Source organism: Ixodes scapularis, unplaced genomic scaffold (assembly GCF_016920785.2).
Source record: "Ixodes scapularis isolate PalLabHiFi unplaced genomic scaffold, ASM1692078v2 PGA_scaffold12__126_contigs__length_90152505, whole genome shotgun sequence".
Lineage (NCBI taxonomy): Eukaryota > Metazoa > Arthropoda > Arachnida > Ixodida > Ixodidae > Ixodes > Ixodes scapularis.
This window is the reverse complement of record NW_024609838.1, coordinates 65,427,633-65,449,838: the sequence shown is the minus strand read 5'-3', so window position 1 is coordinate 65,449,838 and position 22,206 is coordinate 65,427,633. Positions and strand designations below refer to the sequence as shown.

At 48.4% G+C, this 22,206-nt stretch overlaps 1 protein-coding gene across 1 annotated transcript in view; it reads left to right on the top strand.

The window, feature by feature from the left end:
* Positions 1 to 22,123, top strand: part of LOC120840366 — a 111,502-nt gene extending 89,379 nt beyond the window's left edge. Inside the window, exon 2 of the mRNA XM_040210861.1 lies at positions 21,980 to 22,123. Within this exon, the coding sequence (XP_040066795.1) occupies positions 21,980 to 22,123 (144 nt within the window). The remainder of the gene's footprint in view (positions 1 to 21,979) is intronic.
* The last annotated feature ends 83 nt before the right edge of the window (positions 22,124 to 22,206 follow it).

Below are 22,206 nucleotides of genomic sequence, written 5' to 3'. Positions count from 1 at the left end.
ACCTCCTGGCAGGCGGGAGGATATTTTCCCCGAAATCTTACCGACAGCCGCCTGCCATTATCTGTCTAAAACAATGTCACAACCGCAGGTAGAATACAGACTTTTTTTATTCTACCATGCGCTTCATGGCCACCTTTTCATGGATACACGTTTCGTCGACATTGCTCGCGCGAATCGCACGCTGTAGGGGCACTTCGTCGAGCGTGTACTCCTAAGGCGCGTGCTCACAGACCCAGCCCACCCGTTCACGCCGCTTCTTTATGAGACTGCAGCGGCTTAATACAATATAAAAAAAAGCTATTCTGAGTTTCTTTTTCATAAAACATCGCGTGTTAATGAAACGATCTGTCGGTTAAACGTCGTTCGATGAACTGCTTTCACAGCCTGTGAGGGGTGACTGCCTGTGTAATTTCGGGGAAAAAATTCTGCCGGCTGCTGGGAGACTGGACACAATCTAAGAATTAACCCACTTTTTTTTTATTTGCAATCTTCTCAGTTCTACAACCGCTGAGTAGTAGCGTTCGCATATTACAAATTGCTTAGTTTGTATTTATTCAGAGAATAGGCTGTGTAATAAAATCCTAAATTTAAAAACAATCACTTGTGTTTGTTTACATTCCTTTTTGCAAACAGCTTGGCGAGTGCATTTGCAAAAGCTGGGCGAGTGAAAAGATGACCCAACATCACTAGCAATGACGGCCAACATTTGATCGGGTAGTGCTTACAGTATTGCCCAATATTACGCCGGTCTTTGTCAATGTGGGACCACCATTTGCTGGAACGATGGTTGAACAATGGCCCAACATTGGCACCAATGACTGGGCCGACGTTGGATTGGGTAGCGCTTCCAATGTTGTCCGATAGTGATGCCGGTCTTTGCCAACGTTAGGACAAAGTCGGACCAATATTCGTGTGCTTTCTTGGGCAGCACACCAACATGTGGGGTCCTGGCCAGGTGCCCAAGACCACACCAACTTGTGTGGCCTTGGGCAGGTGCCATAATCTGCCTTATCACCAGCTTCGTGTCTATAGTCATGTGACCATAAACTAAGACACGATTGGCCTAATACACCCCTAGCGTCTAGTCTGCTGTCTATGCCAGGTGAAGAGGGCAGTTCTATGAAGGTCAGCTTTTGAACTTCTGAAGGCTTTTGTCCAGCCCTACAGTTACCCAAAACGATGCAAGTATGAGGATACTATGTTTCCGTATAAGCCGAACTATAACTTGAAGCGAAGAACTAAGCGCAACTACTTTTTGCGCACGATACCCACAAATAAATAAATAAACGTATATAAATAAATTAATGTATTTTACCAATAAATTTTAAATTATATGTAAACTGTTAGGTTCGCGTTTTAAACTTTAATTTTTTTTCACGAAAGAGGTACACATAAAAGGCACCAGAGAGAGCACATCGTCCAACTTTCAACACACGATGAATCGCCGACGCTCGCAGACGGAAGGTTGCGATGCTTCGCGAACGGCTTTTGAAAGATGCTGCGTAGGGTGCGCCGGGTGTAGCGGCTGGTTTCGCAAGTATTCAAAGGGCGAAGGATTCGCGACGACAAAGTAGCGTCTTGCATCTTCAGTAGTCTAAAGGTGCTCGAGAGTCCCACGCTCACATTTCCGCAGAGCGAGCGCCGGCGGCCAGATCGAGCTGCTGTCGGCTCTCGCGTTGCGATTGCTGTGTCGTTGCTCTGCCTACACTGATGACATGTGCACTGGTAGTGGAAGCAGCCCTCCGAGACTTCATTCGAGTCCAATAGACGACTTCATAGCGCGATACACTGTCGTAACAAGAGTAGAACTCATTTCGGTAGCGGCGTAAGCAGCGCTTTATGTTCGTTGACGCCTGCGTGGAGAACGACGAAACATGCACAAAAATATTAAATGTAAAAAATAATCCCACAGAAAGAACTACAAACATGGCAGGGACACGGACAAAGTAGAACATGTTAACGCTACGAAATGCATATACTTACAAAATACACTGAATGTTTAATTGAGAGCTAAAAGAAAAGAAATAAACCTATCACTCTCAACGTGCACTGCCAAATGTCATAACAGGTTTACACCAATAAAATAAATAAATAGGGCCAGATGACCGAAATTAAATTTTTTGTAAAAGTCAATTCGAAAGAAAAACTGGGGAGCATCGAAACCATATTTTCAGGAACGGCTTGGAATTGAGTACGGGCAATTACTTTTTTATAAAGGATTATTCCTATTCTACAAATTCTATTGCTTCAAATATAAATTTGTTTTTCTTGGTTTCTGCTCTATCGATCTTCTGGAAGAAGACGACAGCGATCCAACTTCTTCATGAATATGTCGGATATGAGAATAAGAATATGGATAACAGTTCAGTGTTAAAATTTGTTTTTTGTTTTTCCTTTTTCCCTCTTCTTTTTTCTTCCCTCTCCTTCTTTCCTCTTCCCCTTTTTTATGCTGATTATTTCTGTTTATTTAGTTATGTGTTTCCTATGTTGAATATAGATATTAACCTGTATAACTTATAGAACCATGTTTACCATACTCGGCAGCTTATTTAGATACTGCTTAAGCTAAATTAATGGTGTTTTAACCTATATATTTCTTTAGATGTGAATATTCCAAAGCATCGTGTCCATCAAAAAAATAAACTTTTTCTTTCACTTTTCGTCTTCCATTCCCCCAACGCCAGGAAGGTAACAACTAGGTGAGAAAAGAGCCAATGATGTCTTTCTGTGTCTTGGATTGCGAACGAAATCTATATTATGTTTTATGATCTGACTTTTGCTTAAAATTTTAAACGGATTAAAATTGTCTATGGTATATCGTATAAAATTCCTTTAGTGGTGTTATATAAGTTCAACTGGTTAAAGTTATTAATTCATTTCTTGACAGTGTGTTAATATGAACGTTTCAGTAGAAATTTTATTTTAATGGTGTTTCATTTTTTTTGTCTCATGAACCATGACCATGTGGGTTTCTTTCCTGTGATTTTAAGAATGTGATTTGCATTCTTAATCTATGTTTATTTTGCATCTACCTACCACCCTTGCCATCTTGAACACATATTACCAATTATTAACTTATTAGCTCTTTAAATTAGTGCATTATATAGGATAAAAATTTCCCCTCTTTTTTCCCTCCCCTCCTCTTCCACCTTTTTTATCTTTGTCCTCTTTTACCTCTTTTCTCTTCGTCCCTTCCTCCCAATTCTTTCGCCGTATCTATTGTATTTTTGTAACGTTTATTTATGTATATTCATTATTTTAGACCTTTCCATTAGCTTAAATCATTTTGAGTATCATTTCCATTAGTATTTAGCTAACTTGATTCCCTTTCCATTAGTATTTAGCTAACTTGATTTAGATGTTTTGTTATTAATTGAACAAGAGAGTAAACCTTTGAGTTCGAGCGATTATTTTATATGTCACGAATCGGCTTCTCGATTTCTATTGTCATTTTTGTATTAGTTACATGCTCATAAAGATGTGCTCCCTATCAAAATGAAAGAAGCAGTTTTGTTACACCTTTCTTTTGTGCTTTGCCTTTTATAATTTCTAAGTAGAAGCCCAGTGATACAGATCAAGTCTGCTCCCTACTAGATGTCAATTGGGTCTTCTGTGGCATGCTTTTACAAAACTAATAGGAAGCCTAACACCCCGGAACTAGTCCGTGTCTTCCTCTCACATAAATTTAAGGTCTCCCTTTTTTGCATGAAATGAGCCCATTTTCGTTAGTTGCAGTTTTTGTAGATTTTATGGCTATTGTCATTGAGATAGGGTCGGGATGTCCTGTTTTTGTTTTAGCGCAGTGTCTTGTTTCACCGTAAAGGTTTCATCCGTTGTTGGACACTTTTAAAAAGTAGGATGTCCCGTTCTGTTTTGACTTAAAACGAAAGAAACACACAAGAGGAAAAACAGACGACACAGCTTTCGACTTGCAACGACAGATTTACTGGGGCGGCTCGCCGCTTAGAGCTCGACTTGAGGAGGTGTTAAGGAAAGGGGGGATGGGGATGAGGGGAGGTGTAAGAAACACAGGGAGACCGTTGCGGGGACGAACACAGCGGGGGGTCGGGAGTCTGGTCCACGGCGTGGTCTGGTCTGTGTCGCCTCTCTCGTGGATGACACCTTGCGTCGCCTCGTGCCGTCGGGGGCGCGGCGGAGAGCGGGGGAAGGGGGGGGGGAGGCATCGGAATTCCTTGGGGAAGTCGCAAGACGGACCAGAGCACCAGAGGGTCAAGCGAGAACAGAAGGCGAGAAGTAAGAACAGAGGGCGGCTTTCCGGGGTTGTTTTCGTTTGCTACTGTTTTTCCAAATCTTTAAGTTTTGGTGCCGCGTGGGCTGGGGGGCTCCCCACCCTCGCAGGAAGCTAATCTCTCTCTCCGAGAGGGAAAGGAAAGGGCTGCAAAGGTTTGTTGTCGCCGACTTGATGCTTACGGATTCTATTATTTCCCTTCCGAATCGAGATCGGTGTCCCCCTATGATTTTTGTTTGGGTGAAATGGGGTGTGCAAGAGGATCATTTTTTTGCGTAGACAACAACCGGATGCACGGAATCCTCGGGCGGGCTCATGATCTCCCTGTCGTGTTCACGGAGACGGTCGTTGATACATCGGCCCGTTTGACCGATGCACTCCGCTCCGCACGAAAGAGGGATCGTGTACACTTTTTCTCGCGCGCAGGACCGGAAGCACTGAGCGTGTTTTTTAGTGCAGGAGGGCGGAGGTTTGGGATTGCTGATGCGCTTGCACAATCCACCCAATTTGAATTTGCAAATGAAAAGAACCCGGGTGTCGAATTTGCGTGCGAGCGCACTCAAACGATGGGATGTGTTTCGCATTAAGGGAATGCATGCGGGGCGGGAGGAGAAAGATCTGGGTGGGGGATTGGGGGGCGGCTCCCGGACTGCACGATCAACTTTTTGATGTTGTTTTCAATCAAATCCGCGGAGGAGGAGAGAAGAGATTTCACGATGCCGGATTTTACTGTTTTCGAATGATGGCTAGTGAAAGGATTTTACTGTTTTCGAATGATGGCTGCATGCATTCCCTACGTGCACAACACATCCCATTGTTTGAGTGTGCTGGCACGCAAATTCGACACCCAGGGTTCTTTTCATCGGCAAATTCAAATTGAGTGGAATGTGCAAGCCCGTCAACAATCCCGAACCTCCGCCCTCCTTCACTAAAAAAACACGCCCAGTGCTTCCGCCCCTGCGCGCGAGAGAAAGTGTACACGATCCCTCTTTCGTGCGGAGCGGAGTACATCGGTCAAACGGGGAGGTATCAACGACCGTCTCCGTGAACACGCGAGGGAGATCACTAGCCCGCCCGAGGATTCCGTGCATCCAGTAGTTGTCTACGCAAAAAAATGATCCTCTTGCACACCCCATTTCACCCAAACAAAAAACATAGGGGGACACCGATCTCGATTAGGAAGATAAATAATAGAATCCGTAAGCATCAGGTCGGCGACAACAAACCTTTCCAGCCCTTCCCTTTCTCTCTCGGAGAGAGAGATTAGCTTCCTGCGAGGGTGGGAATCCCCCAGCCCACGCGGCACTAAAACTTAAATGTTTGGAAAAACAGTGGAAAACAAAAAGAATCCCGGAAAGCCGCCCTCCGTTCTTACTTCTCGCATTCTGTTCTCGCTTGACCCTCTTTTCCGTCTTGCACCTTCGCCAAGGAATTCCGATGACCCCCCCGCCCCCTTCCCCCGCTCTCCGCCGCGCCCCCGACGGCACAAGGCGACGCGAGGTGTCATCCACGAGAGAGGCGACACAGACCAGACCACGCCATGGACCAGACTCCCGACCGCCCGCTGTGTTCGTACCCAAACGGTCTCCCTGTGTTTCTTACTCATCGCTCATCCCCATCCCCCCTTTCCCCAACACCTCCCCAAGTCGAGCTCTGAGCGGCGAGCCGCCCCAGTAAATCTGTAGTTGCAAGTCGAAAGCTGTGTCGTCTGTTTCGTCCTCTTGTGTGTTTCTTTCGTTTTAAGTCAATGTAGATCACCAACACCATCAAGTCTTTAATCACCGTTCTGTTTGTTTATAACTTTTACCCATTTTGTTGTCTGCATTTGACTCGTTTCGTTTTACTTTTATATTTTTTTTCATTTATTAAATAAAAGAAAGTTGTATTTTAATACAGTATGAGATTTGAGAGCTCTTCTGCCAACTCTGTTATTTTTTTAACACAAATACCAGGAAGAAATATATATATATATATATATATATATATTGTGATGAAGAATCTCATCGTCGTCATCGGGAATTATCATACCTCCCCCATCATCGTCATCACCGATAGCTCGCGTGGCCTGTGCTCGCCACCGCGGGCCAGTTCAAATATAATCACCACTGAGAGCGGTCGTTGAGCTTCTGTCTTCCTGAGATTATTAAAGGAGGTGCGGAACGCACGACCTGATTCTAGGCTCGGATTTTCTTCAATCTGCTGAAGCTGTCACTTATTGCAAAGGCGTCAGTTTGGGCAATTCAAATAACCGCGAGTCTGATTCCATAATTGTTGAAACAAAATTACGGGCCTGTGATGATACTGTCATTCCCCCGCTAGCATCTTTCCTGATGAATTTTTCGAGCGAACCAAGCCTCTCGGGGAGTTTTCTAGTAACTCTTCTATCTACCATCTTGCTATCGCACGAGTTCATCGTACCCTATGCCCTACCTAAACTTACCGACGGTAAAGCAGTACTCCCGGTATGTAACGTTACACACCAGCCACTTATTTTCGTAAAAGACACAGTGGTCGCAAGTATCAAACCACATATTGTTTGGAACTTGCTTCGCGCGATAATTGGATAGCGCCCGAAGCGCTATCCAATTTTCTTCACCTGACTTTGGCTCCCCTCGTTGGAAACACGTCGACCTATGGAGAAAATGCTGGCCACTTCGTGGAACGAGCCTCGAAAATACATTTCAGCGACGGTGACACCATGGTGTCTTTCGACATGGTGTCCCTCTTCACGAGTGTCCCAGTTGCCCTTGCAGTTGCCGCAACCCGCGAAGCCCTAAAAAAAGACAGCTCCTTGACCACAAGAACCAACCTCACTGTAGAGGAGCTTTGCCGTCTGCTCGAGTTTTGTCTTGGCAGCACACACTTCACCTTCAAAGGGGAGCTTTTCAAACAGGTCACTGGCACTGCAATGGGCGGCCATCTCGGTCACAACGGCGAACCTCACGATGGAGACAATCGACCAAAAAGCGCTGATGTGCTGGTGAACCGACGGGGACAAGATCTGACGTTTGCGGTGTACCGAAATCCAACACACACCGGACGCTACCTCGATTTTGACTCCGACCATCCAACGAGTCATAAGGCTTGAGTGGTTTCGACCCTGCTGCTTAGGGCAACGACTATCTCCTCGTCGGAAACCGATAGAAAGAAAAAGAAGACCATAATTGAAGACCTAAAGAAAAATGGCTACTCTAGTAGCTTTATTGGGCGCATGGCCCGACGCCAAGGTCTCGCTAGACAAAACCAGATGCTAGTAGAAGAACGACAGCTCCATCGAGTCGTGCGCATCAGCGTTCCCTACGTAAAGGGAACCAGCGAAGCGCTCGCACGAGTACTGAGAAAGGAAGGTATTCTGGTGGCTCACAAGCCCACGTCCACACTGGGAAGGTTTATGCCAAGATCGAACGACCGTCTACCAAAAGAAAAAGCACAGGGCGTGGTTTACACCATTCCTTGCGCAGAGTGCCCGCAACCTACATCGGCGAGACGAACTTTGCCGAGCGTATCCGCCAGCACAAGAACGACGTGCGGAAGTTTGACAGTGAGCGCAGCGCCATCGCCGAACATTGCGATATTTAGACCATCGCATTGACTTCACGAACGCGTACGCGGTGGACACAGAGCTCAATTTTTGAAGGAGACTTTTCTTGGAATTGTGGCAGACCCAACACACGCTAGGAAACCTAAACAGGTCACTGGGCGCTCTGCCCTCTGTGTACGCGCATGGCCTCCGTGACCTGACGGAAAACCTAAAGACACGACCATCTCCATAACTAAAAAGTTATTTTACAATTTTTTTCAATTTCCTAACTCTCCTTTTTTAATTTTTTTTTTAATTTTTTTCCTTTTCTTTTTTTTTCTTTCTTTATTATTATTTTTTTTTTTGAAAGCGAAGAGGTTAGGAGCTGCTGCTGTGTCCAGGTGCCTTCAGTCACCCCTGAAGAAGAAACCGTGTTGGTTTTGAAACGTCGGGTTGCCTTTCAAATTTTGGTTGGAGATACATTTTCGGACTTTTACTCTCACCCAACCAGGCAGATATCTGTTGAATATGTTTACTTTCAAAGTTGCCTGTTATTACCAACCAAATACTTTTGAATGCCATTGACACTGACCTGGGAGACGTTCATTAAAAGCAATTAATTAATTTATTAACTCGTTTCCAATTGTGATTTGACGTTTACATGTTCTTCACAAGCACAACAAAGTCGGTAACACATACAATCAAAACGCCTCCCGGAGAAATAGTTCACCAACGCCCATGTCGCGTGTCTCCTTCAGAACGCCGTATTATTGACCAAGAGTTGTCAGAAATGCTGCGTAAGTGGATCATCCGTCAATCAACAGGCCCCTGGTCTTCACCAGTAGCTCTTGTAAGAAAGGAGGACGGCAGCATACGTATCTGCGTTGATTACCGTAGATTCACTCACTCGCAAGGACGTATACCCTTTGCCACGGATTGATGACACATTGGACACCCTTCAAGGAGCCGAATATTTTTCATCCCTGGATTTAAAGTCCGGTTAAGGTGTATCCACACGACGGACCAAATTGCTGTTTTCGTCCGCGGGCCGCGCATCACGTGATCTTACGTCACCGCTTTTCGAGGTCCGCCGGCGGTCGGCGGCCCGCGCTTGTGAGAAATGCCAAGCGCTTTTCTTGCCCGGACCTTGGCGGCGGACCGCGGCGTTTTTAGTATAATTGAGTGCTAAGTCTGGAAACAAGCTCACTTTTGTTGTTTAGATTGGAATCCAAATCCAAAGTAGTGTTCTTTTGGCGCCAACTGTTGACGACAAAGAAGACGAACCCTTTGTTGTGCGACGATGGCGGCATGGTGCTACGATGCAACTTTTTACTTCATCGCGCTCGTGGAGCGATTCCCCGCTGTGTGGGACAATAAATGCATGCCCTATTCAGTTCACCTATGTCCTCCTCGTCCTCAATAGTCAACGCCAGGGCCACCGCGGCCAAAAGTCACTTTCGTTCAACCTCCATCTTGGCTGCTTAAAAAGAGCCTCAAAGCAGCTCGCTGCATGCGTTTGGTGGAGCTGTGAGGTCGAGGGTTAGACCGGCCCGTTCACACTGTCGTCTGCTCTTTTGGTCCGCCGTGTGGATGCTCATTGCAGCCGGGCGGCCCGCGGGCCGCGCATCACGTGATCAATCGGTCCGCGGCCCGGTCCGTCGTGTGGATACACCTTTACTGGCAAATATCAATGAAGCAAGAAGACAAAGAAAAAAAGCAGGTTTGATTACAACTGGCGGTCTGTTCGAATTCAACGTGATGCATTTTGGCCTTTGCAATGCGCCGGGAACATTTGAGCGCGTGATAGATAACGTTCTTCGTGGCCTTAAATGGCACATACGCTTTGCTACCTTGATGACATTATTTTTTTCTCGTACGTTTAAGGACCATTTCCTTCGCCTGTCCGAAGTGTTAGTTTGTGTCACAAAAGCTAACCTCCTACTAAACACAAAAAAGTGCCGCTTCGCCCCTCGACAAATTGACATCCTTGGGCATCTAGTAGATAAAGATGGCATTCCCCCCGACCCAGACAAGCTCAAGGGAGTAAACGAATTCCCTGTTCCTCTTAATATTAAACAACTTCGATGTTTCCTAGGACTCTGTTCGTATTTTTGCCGTTTTATACCTCACTTCGCCCAACTGGCTGCCCCACTTACACGGCTGTTACAGGACAATGCACCATTCATCTGATCCCCTGAATGTCGAGACTCATTTCACTCTCTCAAAGCCACTCTCCCGTCCGATCCAATCCTGGGGCACTTCAGTGACTCTGCCCGTACAGAGTTGCACACCGACGCCAGTGTATATGGCCTTTGTGTTTGTTAAGTAACGGAGGATTTTGTTAGAAATAAGTAAGATTTGTTTTAGAAAAGTCTATCTTTCAACAGTTGCGTCGGCATCGTTTTTTTAGCTTTCTTTGTGAGTGTCGGCGTTTTGGAGGGAGCATTTGCGTGGGCAGTACGGCCGGGAGGAGGGAGCGGTTCCCCCGCGGTCTTTAAGAAACGTCTGGGGTTTCGGGATTCTGCTCGGAGAGATCCCTTCTTACAGCTGGTTGTGGCTTTTAGCCGAATGTGCCTGTGTATAGAGGGTTTTGCCGCTTAGTGTAAAATTGTCGCTTTTTGCCCGATGCAATAACTTGGCGGTTGGCGCCAGTCACACTGGGAAAATTGCAGAGAACAACTGTACCAGCAATTCAGGTTTGGCGCTTGGAGCGCCAGGATGACAGCTCGCCGACCATAGGATAACAGTGTACCACGTGTGAGTGGTGGAATTTGAAGTGAATGGTCCGTCTCTGGAGGGAAAGGAGGCCCCTACGTGTCTAGCAAGGGCTGCCGAAAGGATTCTCGGGGATTCGGCTTTTGCGATCAGGCAGATTCGGCTCTTTAGACTGTGGGACTAAAGTATGGGTTTTAATTTTGGGTGTTCTGTCATGTAAATTACTGTTGACTTGTTGCCGTTTTGTTTTTAAATAAATGTGGCCACACTGGCCATCGTAAACCAAAGAACGTCGTATTTTGTCCAGCGGGATCGAACAACTTTTAGTTTTTTTTTCTTATTCGACTTTCCGGGGGACTTGCATCGGGCGAATATCATTTTCTTATTCGACTTTCCGGGGGACTTGCATCGGGCGAATATCATCGTCGGTCGTCACCATCCTGACCGACCGGCCCCCCCTGCCCCCACGGAAAGTTGACTGGCGCAGTCGACAGGATCCGATGACTGCCCGCGACGGGCGGTGAGCGAAAACGACAGCATCAACAGAGGTAGGCGGAGCATACCTGTGCTCTACGCGACAAGTTTTTCGTCTGCTGGATTCAGGACAAGGGTCGCGTCTGCTCGACTGCGGACAAGGCTCGCTCCTGCTGTAGTGAGGACCGTGGCAATTTCTACGTGAGAAGCGCGGCGGGGTACAGCTAGCCAAAAGAGTCGTTGCGTCTGCTGGACCGCGGATAAGGCTCGCTCCTGCCGGAGTGAGGAGCGTGGCAATATCTACGCGAGAAGTCGGGGGGGGGGGGGGGAGGGGGGGTAGAGTTACCGAAAATTAGTGGTGGCAGCTGACAGGTGGTCCTGGGTGTCACCTACGTCGGAGAACAGGATAGCCTGTGGCTTCACCTGTGGACCGGCGAAGCATCTTCAGCGAGCAGTGCCAGAATATCGGGGCAAGCATCGAGAGGAGAGACATGATCGTCGCTGCAGTGCTGAACTTCGTTGTGGTGCCGGAAAATTGTGCGTTTTTTTGTGTGTGATATTGTTCTCTCTTCTTTTTGGGGAACCAAGAATAAACCGAGGCTTTCGAACGACGGGCACGATCGCCAGGCCGAGTGGGGACACTGCGGCAAGTGGGTGGCGGTGACTGGAGGAGCAGCTAATTGGATGTCGCCAGACAACAGTAGGTGAGTCACTTTCACGTTTTCTCCGAGGTTCACCATGACCAGAGAGAGCGTTGGCTCGCGGACCTGCCGCAGCGTTTACGAGCTCTTTGGAACGCGCAGGTGTGGCGAAACAGATTCAAGAGTAAATTAGGTAAAGCATTTTTGCTTCTGCTGGCTTTTTGGATTTGCTTGCCTGTAGCCACAGTTAATCTTTTTTCTGCTTTTTTATAAATACTGGTCATGGTGGAATTTGGAATGTGCGGGTTTAAGTCTCACCATGTTTTTTTTTTTTTTTTTTTTTGTCGTTCAACAGGTCTTTTTGCGAGGGGTATAGCTCCTTTGTTGTTCTTGTTGGATTCTACGGGCCTGTATCCGAAAGGGGAACAGATGTTGCGCGAACAGCAAGTGTACTTGCAACATCCTTGGTGGGGAGGTGGTAAGTAACGAAAGATTTTGTTAGAAATAAGTAAGATTTGTTTTAGAAAAGTCTATCTTTCTACAGTTGCGTCGGCATCGTTTTTTTTTTTTAGCTTTCTTTGTGAGTGTCGGCGTTTTGGAGGGAGCATTTGTGTGGGCAGAGCGGCCGGGATGTGGGATCGGTTCCCCCGCGGTCGTTAAGAAACATCTCGGGTTTGGGGAGTCTGCTCGGACAGATCCTTTCTTGCAGCTGGTTGTGCCTTTTAGCCGAATATGCCTGTATATAGAGGGTTTTGCCGCTTAGTGTAGAATTGTCGCTTTTTGCCCAATGCAATAAGTTAGCGGTTGGCACCAGTCAGACTGGGAAAGCTCAGAGAACAACTCTACAAGGAATTTAGGTTTGGCGGTTGGAGCGCCAGGATGACAGCTCGCGGACCATGGGATAACAGTGTACCACATGTGAGTGGTAGAATTTGAAGTGATTGGTCTGTCTCTGGAGGGAAAGGAGGCCCCTACGAGTCTAGAAAAGGGCTGCCGACAAGATTCTCCGGGATTCGGCTTTTGAGATCAGGCAGATTCGGCTCTTTAGACTGGGGGACTAAAGTATCGGTTTTAATTTTCGGAGTTTTGTCATGTAAATTACTGTTGACTTGTTGTCGTTTTGTTTTGAAATAAATGTGGCCACACTGGCCATCGTAAACCAACCAACGTCGTAATGCGTCCAGCGGGATCGAACAACTTTTCTTTTTGTTTTCTTTTTCGACTTTCCGGGGGACTTGCAGCGGGTGAATATCATCGTCGGTCGTCACCATCCTGACCGACCGGCTTCGTCTGTCCCCACGGAAAGTTCACTGTGTTGTTCTATTGCAGAGCGATCCCAACACACTAAAAGAATATGTTGTGGCCTATCCGAGCCGAATGCTCTCCGCCGCCGAACAGAATTACAGTATAACCGAGAAAGAATGCGTAGGTGTCGTTTGCGTTATTAACGAATTCCGGCCATATCTTTACGGTAGACATTTTACTATTTTGACCGATCACCACGCGTTACGTTGGCTTTCTTCCTTGAAAGTTCTCAATGGCAGACTTGGTCAATGGACGCTTGCGCTTCAGGAATACAATTATACAGTAGCATGCAAATCTGTCCGCACACATACAGACGCCGACAGCCTATCTCGATGTCCAGTAGACGAACCAGATGAACGGCTTGAAAACATGGATGACGTTTTTGATGCCTCAGCACTCCATTTCGACTCTATTACACATGAGCAATCCAAAGACCCATGGATCAAAGGCATCATTGACCACCTTAATAAACCGACTAACTACGTTCACAAAAAGTTGCGAAAAGAGTTAAAGACCTTCTCTCTCCAAGATAGTGTACTCTACCGGCATAACGTTCCCCCTTCAGGGAATTGCTGGCACCTCGTAGTTCCTCGCCAAATGCGCACTAACATTCTTCGATCATTTCATGATGACCCTACTTCACGACATATGGGGTTTAACGAAACGCACGCTTGCCTTAGGCAGCGCTACTTCTGGCCGCAGCTTCAGACAACTGTTTTTAATTATGTTCAGTCCTGCTTAAAATGCCAGCGTAAAAAACGTCCAACCACTGCCCTTGCTGGTTTGCTGCAACCATTAGTTTTCCCAGTGCGCCTTTCAAACGAGTAGGAATCGATTTGTTCGGTCCGTCCCCCTTTCCTCTCATGGTCATCGCAGGATAGTCACGGCCGTTGACCACTTAACTAGATAAGCCATGACTGCCGCGCTGACATCTGCGACATCTGAAGGAATTCCTCAATTATTTGTACACTCCATACTTCTACGTCATGTGGCGCCACAAGTCCTCTAAAGCGACCGAAAACGGCAGTTTCTTTCGAGTACACTTACAGCTATTGTGAAAACCTGTAACGTAATTTATAAAACAACATTATCATATCATCCACAGACAAGCGGTTTAACCGAAAGTTTTCACAAGACCCTTGCAGACATGATATCCATGTATGTTTCCTCTGACCATACGAACTGGGACACTGAACTCCCGTTCGTAACATTTGCCTATAATACTGCCCTTCAGTCTATCACGGGCTACTCTCTTTCTATTTAGTGTACGGACGCGAAGCATCATGCACCATGGACACCAACTTTCCTGTCGCTCCTTCAATCAACAATCAAAGTCAACTCCTAGAGAACTTCATCTTTCGGATGTGAAACGAAGCAAAGAATGAAATTTGTCGACTGTACAGATGGCGTGGTTTATCGCATTCCGTTGTCCTTTGGCAGGCACTACTTCGGGCAGACGGGGTGCTGCCTAAATGATCGGCTTCGCGAGCACAATAACAACGTGCAAAGAAAGAACGGTGGCTTTCTTTTTCCTTTACTTTTGTCGTTTTGTTGTCATTGTGACGATGGTTGAGACAATATATACCGGAACACGTTTTCAATAAAATTCAGTCGAAAGTTGCGCCTTGTTTTGTCCTCTTCTCTGCTTTTGTCCTCGGCTTTATTGCGCACAAGATTGTATAAGATGTCAAACCAAGTCGCCCAAACAACCACTCTTTATCAACAGGTCACCAAGGACCGCTATGATAAGCACCACACGAACACTTCTTACTCCCCTAGTGACCTTGAGTGGGTTTGGACACCAGCCCGACAACCTGGCCGAGTGGACAAGTTCCTCCACAAGTACATCGGTCCCTATCGAATCACCGAGAAAACAACACCTGTCTCCTACCTCGCCGAGCCCATTTCTTCCTCCTCGGATGGCCGCCGTCGACCTTCGAAAGTTCTACACGTAAACCGCTTGAAACCGTACCACCCACCTCTGCAATACCTCCCCCCCGCCCCCCCCCCCCCCCCCCCCCCGAGGATGGGGGTAATGTGACGAAGACCCTCATCGTCGTCATCGGGCGTCATCATATCTCCCCCATCATCGTCATCGCCGATAGCTGGCGTGGCCCGTGCTCGCCACCGCGCGCCAGTTATATATATATATATATATATATATATACCCATACCCACATTCATTTTTCTGTTTCATACTTCTTATTAAATTTTATCATTAATTAATTGAATCATCTCCTTTAAAAGGCCTATTTGTTTGTTAAATTGTTGTTAAATGTTATTCCAAGTTTGTTTTATGATCATTTGTATTTTGTCAGGTTGCAAATTGTGGTAAATTGATTGACATATCATACCACAGAAACATTGACTATGATTTTTAATATTAAATCGCTGAAAATAAAGTACAAAATACACTGGAAGAAACAGAAAATATTAAACCTAAAAAAACGGAAAATTAAGATGACGCCAACGCCGAGGTAAGGCAATACGAATGGAGAGCAGCCGGAAAAGCTTTAATAGTTCTATAGGCAGCTAAGGACGCTTTTCTGATCGCGGTTATAAGGCGCCCGCGAGGTATGCTCCATGAAGCTGGCTAAATAAAATTCTCGCCCCGAGCGAACGCATGAATCACTCTGTTCCACTTTCTTACCTCTAAAGTGCAAAGAAGGTCGCAGGTCAATGGCCTGGGCCAGGAATCTCAAATACGCGGGCCGCATGCGGCCTGCTGGGACGCGGCCAGTAGGCAACCGGCTACGAGTTCGGATCTCAAGTCTAGAGCGCTAGAAATCTCTTGAGCCATAGTGATCTCTTCTCGTCGATTCATATTCGCTCAAAAAGTAGCTATACTCTTTTAAAGTATTAACACAGTTTATAATTATGTATGTTAATTTACGCTTTGTTTTTGACTTTATTTTTTGCTTCCCACCTCTTCGCAGAGTACTACGATTCCGCTATTAGGCTGCAAGCACGAGGTTTTCTTTGAATGATGCATTTCGGCTGCGCGGACTCTCGATCAGCAGGAGCACCTGCCAAAGATAAAGCTCTTCTCCTTCTAAAATAATATCACCATTTAAAGACACGTATTTGTTCAGACGGTTCTAATCAAAATCGTTAGGAAGGCAAAAGCTGCCAAAAATATTGTTACGAAAGAACAAATGAGAAAACAAAGAATAAGTGGGGAAACTGAAACGCTTATTGGGGGCCAACTTGTGCCCAAAAATAAAAAGGAAACTGAAGATAACAGCTGAGCCTCACGGGCGGCGAAGTCAGCGTGAGAGCAGAGTCTAACGCTGGGGTGAAAAACTGACTCCGCTCACCCTGCGGAGTTCCTTATTTACCCTCGTGGGTTTCTAGATCATTCGGGCGTAGAACTTTTGATGCGCAGAACATTTGGAGCTCGATCAGACGAGAATGTTCTCAAACTTACGAGAAGGGCAAGTTGAAAAAGTAAATAAAAAGACTGGCTGGAATCGAACCCCGACTTTCTCCGTAGAAGGCACGCGCGATAACCGTTACGCCACGAGCGCGCTACCAACTTAGTCAGCTGAGCTCGCGGAATAATTTCCCCCTTTAAAAAAGTGCATCGTCCCGATGCAGCATAAAAAAATACACAAAAAAAAATGGTGGCAGAGTCGTCAGTTGCAGTTCAGAGTTCCCTCTTTGATGAGAGTCCAAAGTTCTCGTTCGTAATACTGCTTGAGCCGGACGACGTGCACCACCTCGGGTCTTGGCTGGCGTCTTGCAGATGGGCGCGTTCTGTCGAGTAGAACTTCGTAGTTCAGATCGCCGAGGCTTTGGACGATTTTGTAGGTTCCAAAGTAGAGTTTACGAAGGTTCTCGTTGATCCCGTTGCGCCGTATCAGTATCCACACCCATACCCGGTCTCCAGGTTGAAAGTGGACCTACCCGGGGACGAACGCTATAACGGCGTGCGTCGATTGGCTGTTGGTCAGAAATTTTGATTCTTGCCAGTTGGCGAGCTTCTTCCGCGCGTTGCGAGATCAGTTGAGCGTCATCGTTGCCATCGTCGGCCGGAACGTGAGACAGCATGGCGTCGAGCATTGTCGTAACAGTCCGCCCGTGTGCCAGTGGAAACGGTGTCATTCCCGTGGTTTCTTGAACCGCTGTGTTATGCGCAAACGTGATATACGACAACACATCATCCCACGTCTTGTGCTCTACGACGATGTACATGGAGATTATGTCGGCGATTGTCTTGTTGAGCCGCACCGTTAGCCCGTTAGTCTGCGGATGATAAGCGGTTGTTCGCCGATGGCTGGTATGACTGAGCCGAAGAACTTCTTGAGTCAGCTGCGCCATGAAGGATGACCCGCGATCTGTGATCAGCCCTTCGGGTGAGCCGTGTCAAAGGAGAATGAACTCGACGAAAAACTTGGCGACTTCCACCGCTGTTCACGATGGCAGGGCTTTCATCTCGGCGTATCGTGTAAGATAATCGGTCGCGACAATAATCCACCGAGTTCCTTGCGTCGATGTTGGGACCGGCCCAAGCAAATGTATCCCGACTTGCTGGAAGGGCGTAGACAGTGCAGGTATCCGCTGCAGGAGTCCTGCTGGCTTCGTTGGAGGCCTCTTACGTCGTTGGACTCATGGCACGACCGTGTGTACAGGTTGACTTTTTCGGGAGTCTCGGCCAGTAGTACTTGTCACGAATTCGGGCGAGCGTCCTGCTGTAGCCAAGGTGTCCAGCCGTCGGGTCGTCTTGCTATGCTTGAGAGACTTCTTCTCGCAGGCTGGCCGGAACAAGCAGCAGCCAGGCAGGGTTGTTCGTTCCGAAGTTTTTTTTAAAGAGCACGCCTCGCCGCAGAACGAGGCTTGGCGACTCTCGGGCCGAGACTCGCAGAACTAAACTTCCTTGACCTTCGAGGTGGTCGATCACGGCGCGATGTTCATGGTCGTCTCGTTGAAATGTTCTCATGTCGGTATCAGTAATTGCTCCGAGGAAACGGGTGTCATCGTCGTCGTCGGTGCTGTCGGGAGGAGATTTGACTCGGGCCCTAGACAAAAAATCGGCATCATTGTGCTTGCGGCCAGACTTGTGCGCAATTGTCACGTCCAATTCTTGCAGTCGAAGCCTCCAGCGAGCGAGGCTTCCCGACGGGTCCTTGAGGTTGGCAGGCAACAGAGAGCGTGGTGGTCCGTGACAACGCGGAACGGGGTCCCGTACAGGTACGGGCGGAACTGGGTTAACGCCTAGACAACAGCGAGATATTCCTTTTCGGCAGTTGAGTAATTTTTCTCTGCCTTGGACATGCGTAAGCGATTACCCTCTCTGCTCCGTCTTGTTTTAGGACGAGCACAGCGCCGAGTTAGTCGTTGCTGGCGTCTGTGTGAACTTCCGTTTCCGCTGATCGATCGAAGTGTCCAAGGATAGGAGGCCACTGGAGTCTGTTCTTCAGTTCGTTGAACGCTTGTTCTTGCTCCTCCCCCACTGCAAGTTCACACTGTCTTTCGTCAGATGCGTGAGCGGTGAAGAAATCTTGGCAAAATCGCGAAACAAACGTCTGTAGTATGCGCACAGCCCAAAAAATCTTCGTACGACTTTCTTGTCCGATGGCGTCGAAAAGTTTGCGACAGTGGATGTGTTTGCAGGGTTAGGACTTACACCTTGAGCGCTCACGACCCAGGAATTTGAGCTCGCCGTAAGCTGGCCAATACCACGACGTCGTCGAGAGAGACGACACAACTTTTCCATTTCAAGCCGGAAAGAACGGTGTCCATTACGCGCTGGAACGTTGCTCGTGCCATGCAAAGTCTGAACGGCATCACTTTAAATTCGTAGAGCCCGTCCGGCGTGACGAAGGCAATCTTTTCACGATCTCGTTCGTTGACTTCGATCTGCCACTAGCCACTCTTCAGGTCCATCGACGAAAGGTATCGGGCGTGGCGCAGCCTGCCCAGGATGTCGCCGATGCGTGGCAGCGGGCAGACGTCATTCTATTGTTACGGCGTTCAGTCGGCGATAGTCCACGCAGAACCCAAGGCTCCCGTCTTAAATTTTTCACCAGAACTACTGGTGAAGCCCACGGACCGCTTGAGGGCTGGACAATGTCGTCATTGAGCATTTTGTTGGACCTGCTTCTGGATGACTTCTCTCTCTTTAAAAGAGACACGGTACGGCGAACGACGAACAGGAAGCGCGTTGTTTTCAGTGACAATTCGGTGTTTCACAACGGTCGTTTGATGCACCTTTGACGACGTGGAGAAGCACTCCTTGAACTCGTCGAGATGGTCACTGAGTTGTGGTCGTTGCGGGGTAGGCAGGGTTGGGTCGATGTCAAACTGTGAAGGTGGTGTTTTCTTGGGTGGCCACGAAGAGAGGTCTTCTGATAATCCGGCGATTCCGGCTGAGTCCGGGAGTTCCTCGGTGTGACCCACGGCGGTGCCTTTCGTAAGGTGTTGGGCCCCCTATCGGAAGTTCGTTACGACTGTGACAGTGTGTCCGTCTTGGAGCTCTCCGACACCTCTGGCGATGCCAATCCTTCTTCCTTGAAGCAACTGGAGGCTTCCTTCGAGCAAAACGTCGCCGCAGAAAGTCTCATCGACCCCGATGGCTACGAAACCACTTGACCGCGGCTTTAGGTTCACGTGGTTTGCGATGATTCGTACCGCGGATGACGTCGATTTGGGTTCCTCCTGCGGAGGAGCAGGTTTTCGTAGCGTCAGCCGGTTCGCTCGGAGGTCGATGACGGCTCCATACTCGCAGATAAAGTCCATTCCGAGGATAACGTCTCTCGAACAGTCTTGCAGAACGACAAACTTGACAGGGCACGTCTCACTGTGGATGTCTGCGCGAGCATTGCATCTCCCGAACGGTGGGATAAAGCGCCCTTCGGCGGTTCGTATTTGAGGTCCATCCCACGGCGTCGTGACCTTTCGAAGGTGGCGGGAGTGCCTCCCACTCAAGACTGAGTTGTCTACTCTGGTGTCCACGAGTGCTGATGCGCCGTGGCCGTCGATGACGACGTTTAGGTTATTGGACACCTTTCCAGGGGCGTCGTTTCGGTCTCTGGTAGCGTACGAGTGGGAACCCTCAGACGTTCGTGGATAATCTTGTCGTCGGTCGTCTTCGGCAACTTCACTTCCAGGGGTTGCCGCGCTTAGTTTCCCCAGCGAGGAGCAAGGGGTGACAGGCTTTCACGTCGGGGTCGGTGTATAGGCGAAGCTGAACGTCGTGGCGACGGCGACCGGAACTCTCGGCGGGACGCAGTCTCAGGGGACTTAAGTCGTCGCAGGTACTCGTCGATCTCCCGGTGGCGTTCACCGTAACGAAGGCGTGGGTCATTCGGGCGGAACCCGCGTAGCCCGAGTCGTTGGTATGGGCACCGGCGGTAGGTGTGGTCCGCTTCCACGCAATGGAAGCACAGAGGGCGTCGGTCGGGCGTTCGCCACACGTCGGTCTTACACCCGAGGCTCCGGGCACGCATACTGGACCTGGTCGTCGTGGCGTCGGTCGAGCTGCGGCGCAGGTGCGAGGAGGAGGAGGTGGCCGTCGGGCCACTGCTGCGTAACTCAACATTGGTGGTTCCTCAGCCGTGCTGACGAGAACCTCAGGCTGCAGCGCTTGCTGGACTTCTTCCCTGACAATCTCAGCAATTGAAGGCGACGCTGGGCTTGCGACGGCAGGGAGAAGCTTCTTGATCTCCTCCCGGACGACGTCCCGGATTATCTTGTGGATGTCCATGGTGTTGCAGCCGGAAGACGCAAAGGCAGCGACGCCGAGAACTCTGTGATAGTAGGCGGCTCGTGCTTGAAGGGCTCGTTTGATGTTGGTGGCCTCCGTCATGAAGCCTTCGACGGTGGTAGGCGGGCTCCGCACAAGACCACCGAAAATGTCTTCCTTCACACCGCGCATCAAGAATCTGAGCGTCTTTGCTTCGGATGCTTGAGGATCGGCGCGGTTGCTGAGTCGTAGGACAAATTCTACGAAGCTAACGGAGCTCTCGTTAAGGCTTTGAATCCTCGCTTGAAGAAGCTCGTCCGTGCGTTCTCTTCGTTGTTGGTTCGTAAATGTTCTTCGCAACTTAGCCTTGAGTTGCTCCCAGGAGGTGTTCGATGCTTCGTCGTTCTCGAACCAGTTCCGGGCGGTTGCTTCCAAGGCGAAGTAAGCATTTTGCAGACACTGTCCCGGTGTCCACCTGTTATGACGGGCCACTCGTTCGTGCTGTTGGACCCAGTCGTCGATGTATATCTTCGTGGCTTTAGCCATGGAAGGGAGACGGTGTCCGAGGAGCGACGAGTAGGTAGACTGTTATGTTGCTAGTTAAGCTCAGGAGGATGGTTTAAGCAAACTGTTTAATATGTAACATACGTGATCAGAGCAGCGGCTATGGCGATTGCTCGTCAGTTCCAAACGCAACAGCGCGTGCCACCTCCTCCGAGCGTGCTCACTGGATGTCCTCTTCTTCTAGGATCGGACAGCCTCATGACATCATAACATGCCCCCTTCTTTTTTTCTTTTTTTTTTGAAGATAACGCAGTGCGATCACGGCACTTGTCAGTCTCTGTATCAAGCGGCTTCACCACGACGCGTCGACTTCTTGTTTTTTGGTTATCATGTTGACCTTGTAGACGTGGAAATGTGTTCAAGTGATTCGCCATTTGAAACTGTATGGACACAGTCTTCAGCAGCTTCGTTTGAGACTGTAGGGAAATAGTTTTCAGCAGCTGTATTTGTTTCTGCTGTTCCATGTGCTTCTTTGGTGTGGTACCGGTTGCGCCTGTAAGTCCTCAATGTGTTTCTGCTGCTGCTTGTCCTGGTTCCACTTGTTCTCCTCGGCACGAGACTGTTTCAAAAGGGACTCGTACTACCGGGAGAGTTCCTCAATCTCGACTCGGCTTGCTGGTGCCTCCAAAGTTCTCGCTGTACCCCCAGTGCCCTCGGTCCCTTTTGAAACAGTCTCGTGCCGAGGAGAACAAGTGGAACCAGGACAAGCAGCAGCAGAAACAATATGGCATCTGCTTTCCTACAACCGCCGGCTCCGTTCCAGCCTGGTGACGACCCAGCAAGAGTATGGGAGGAGTGGAAATCATCGCACCTTATCTTCGAGGCAGCCTGTGAATATGAATCCAAGCCTATCGCAACTCGGAAGGCTTTTCTGCTCCACTGCCTTGGACCTCAGGCAAGACGAATTACGCAAACCTTTCCTCTGCAGCCAACGGGAGATGGTCAGACCGGGCAAAGAGAAAATGCAGTAGATTACATACTGCACGAATTCGATAGACTGTATGCACCTTACAAAAGCGTCACACAAGCGACAGCCATTTTTAACACAATGAGC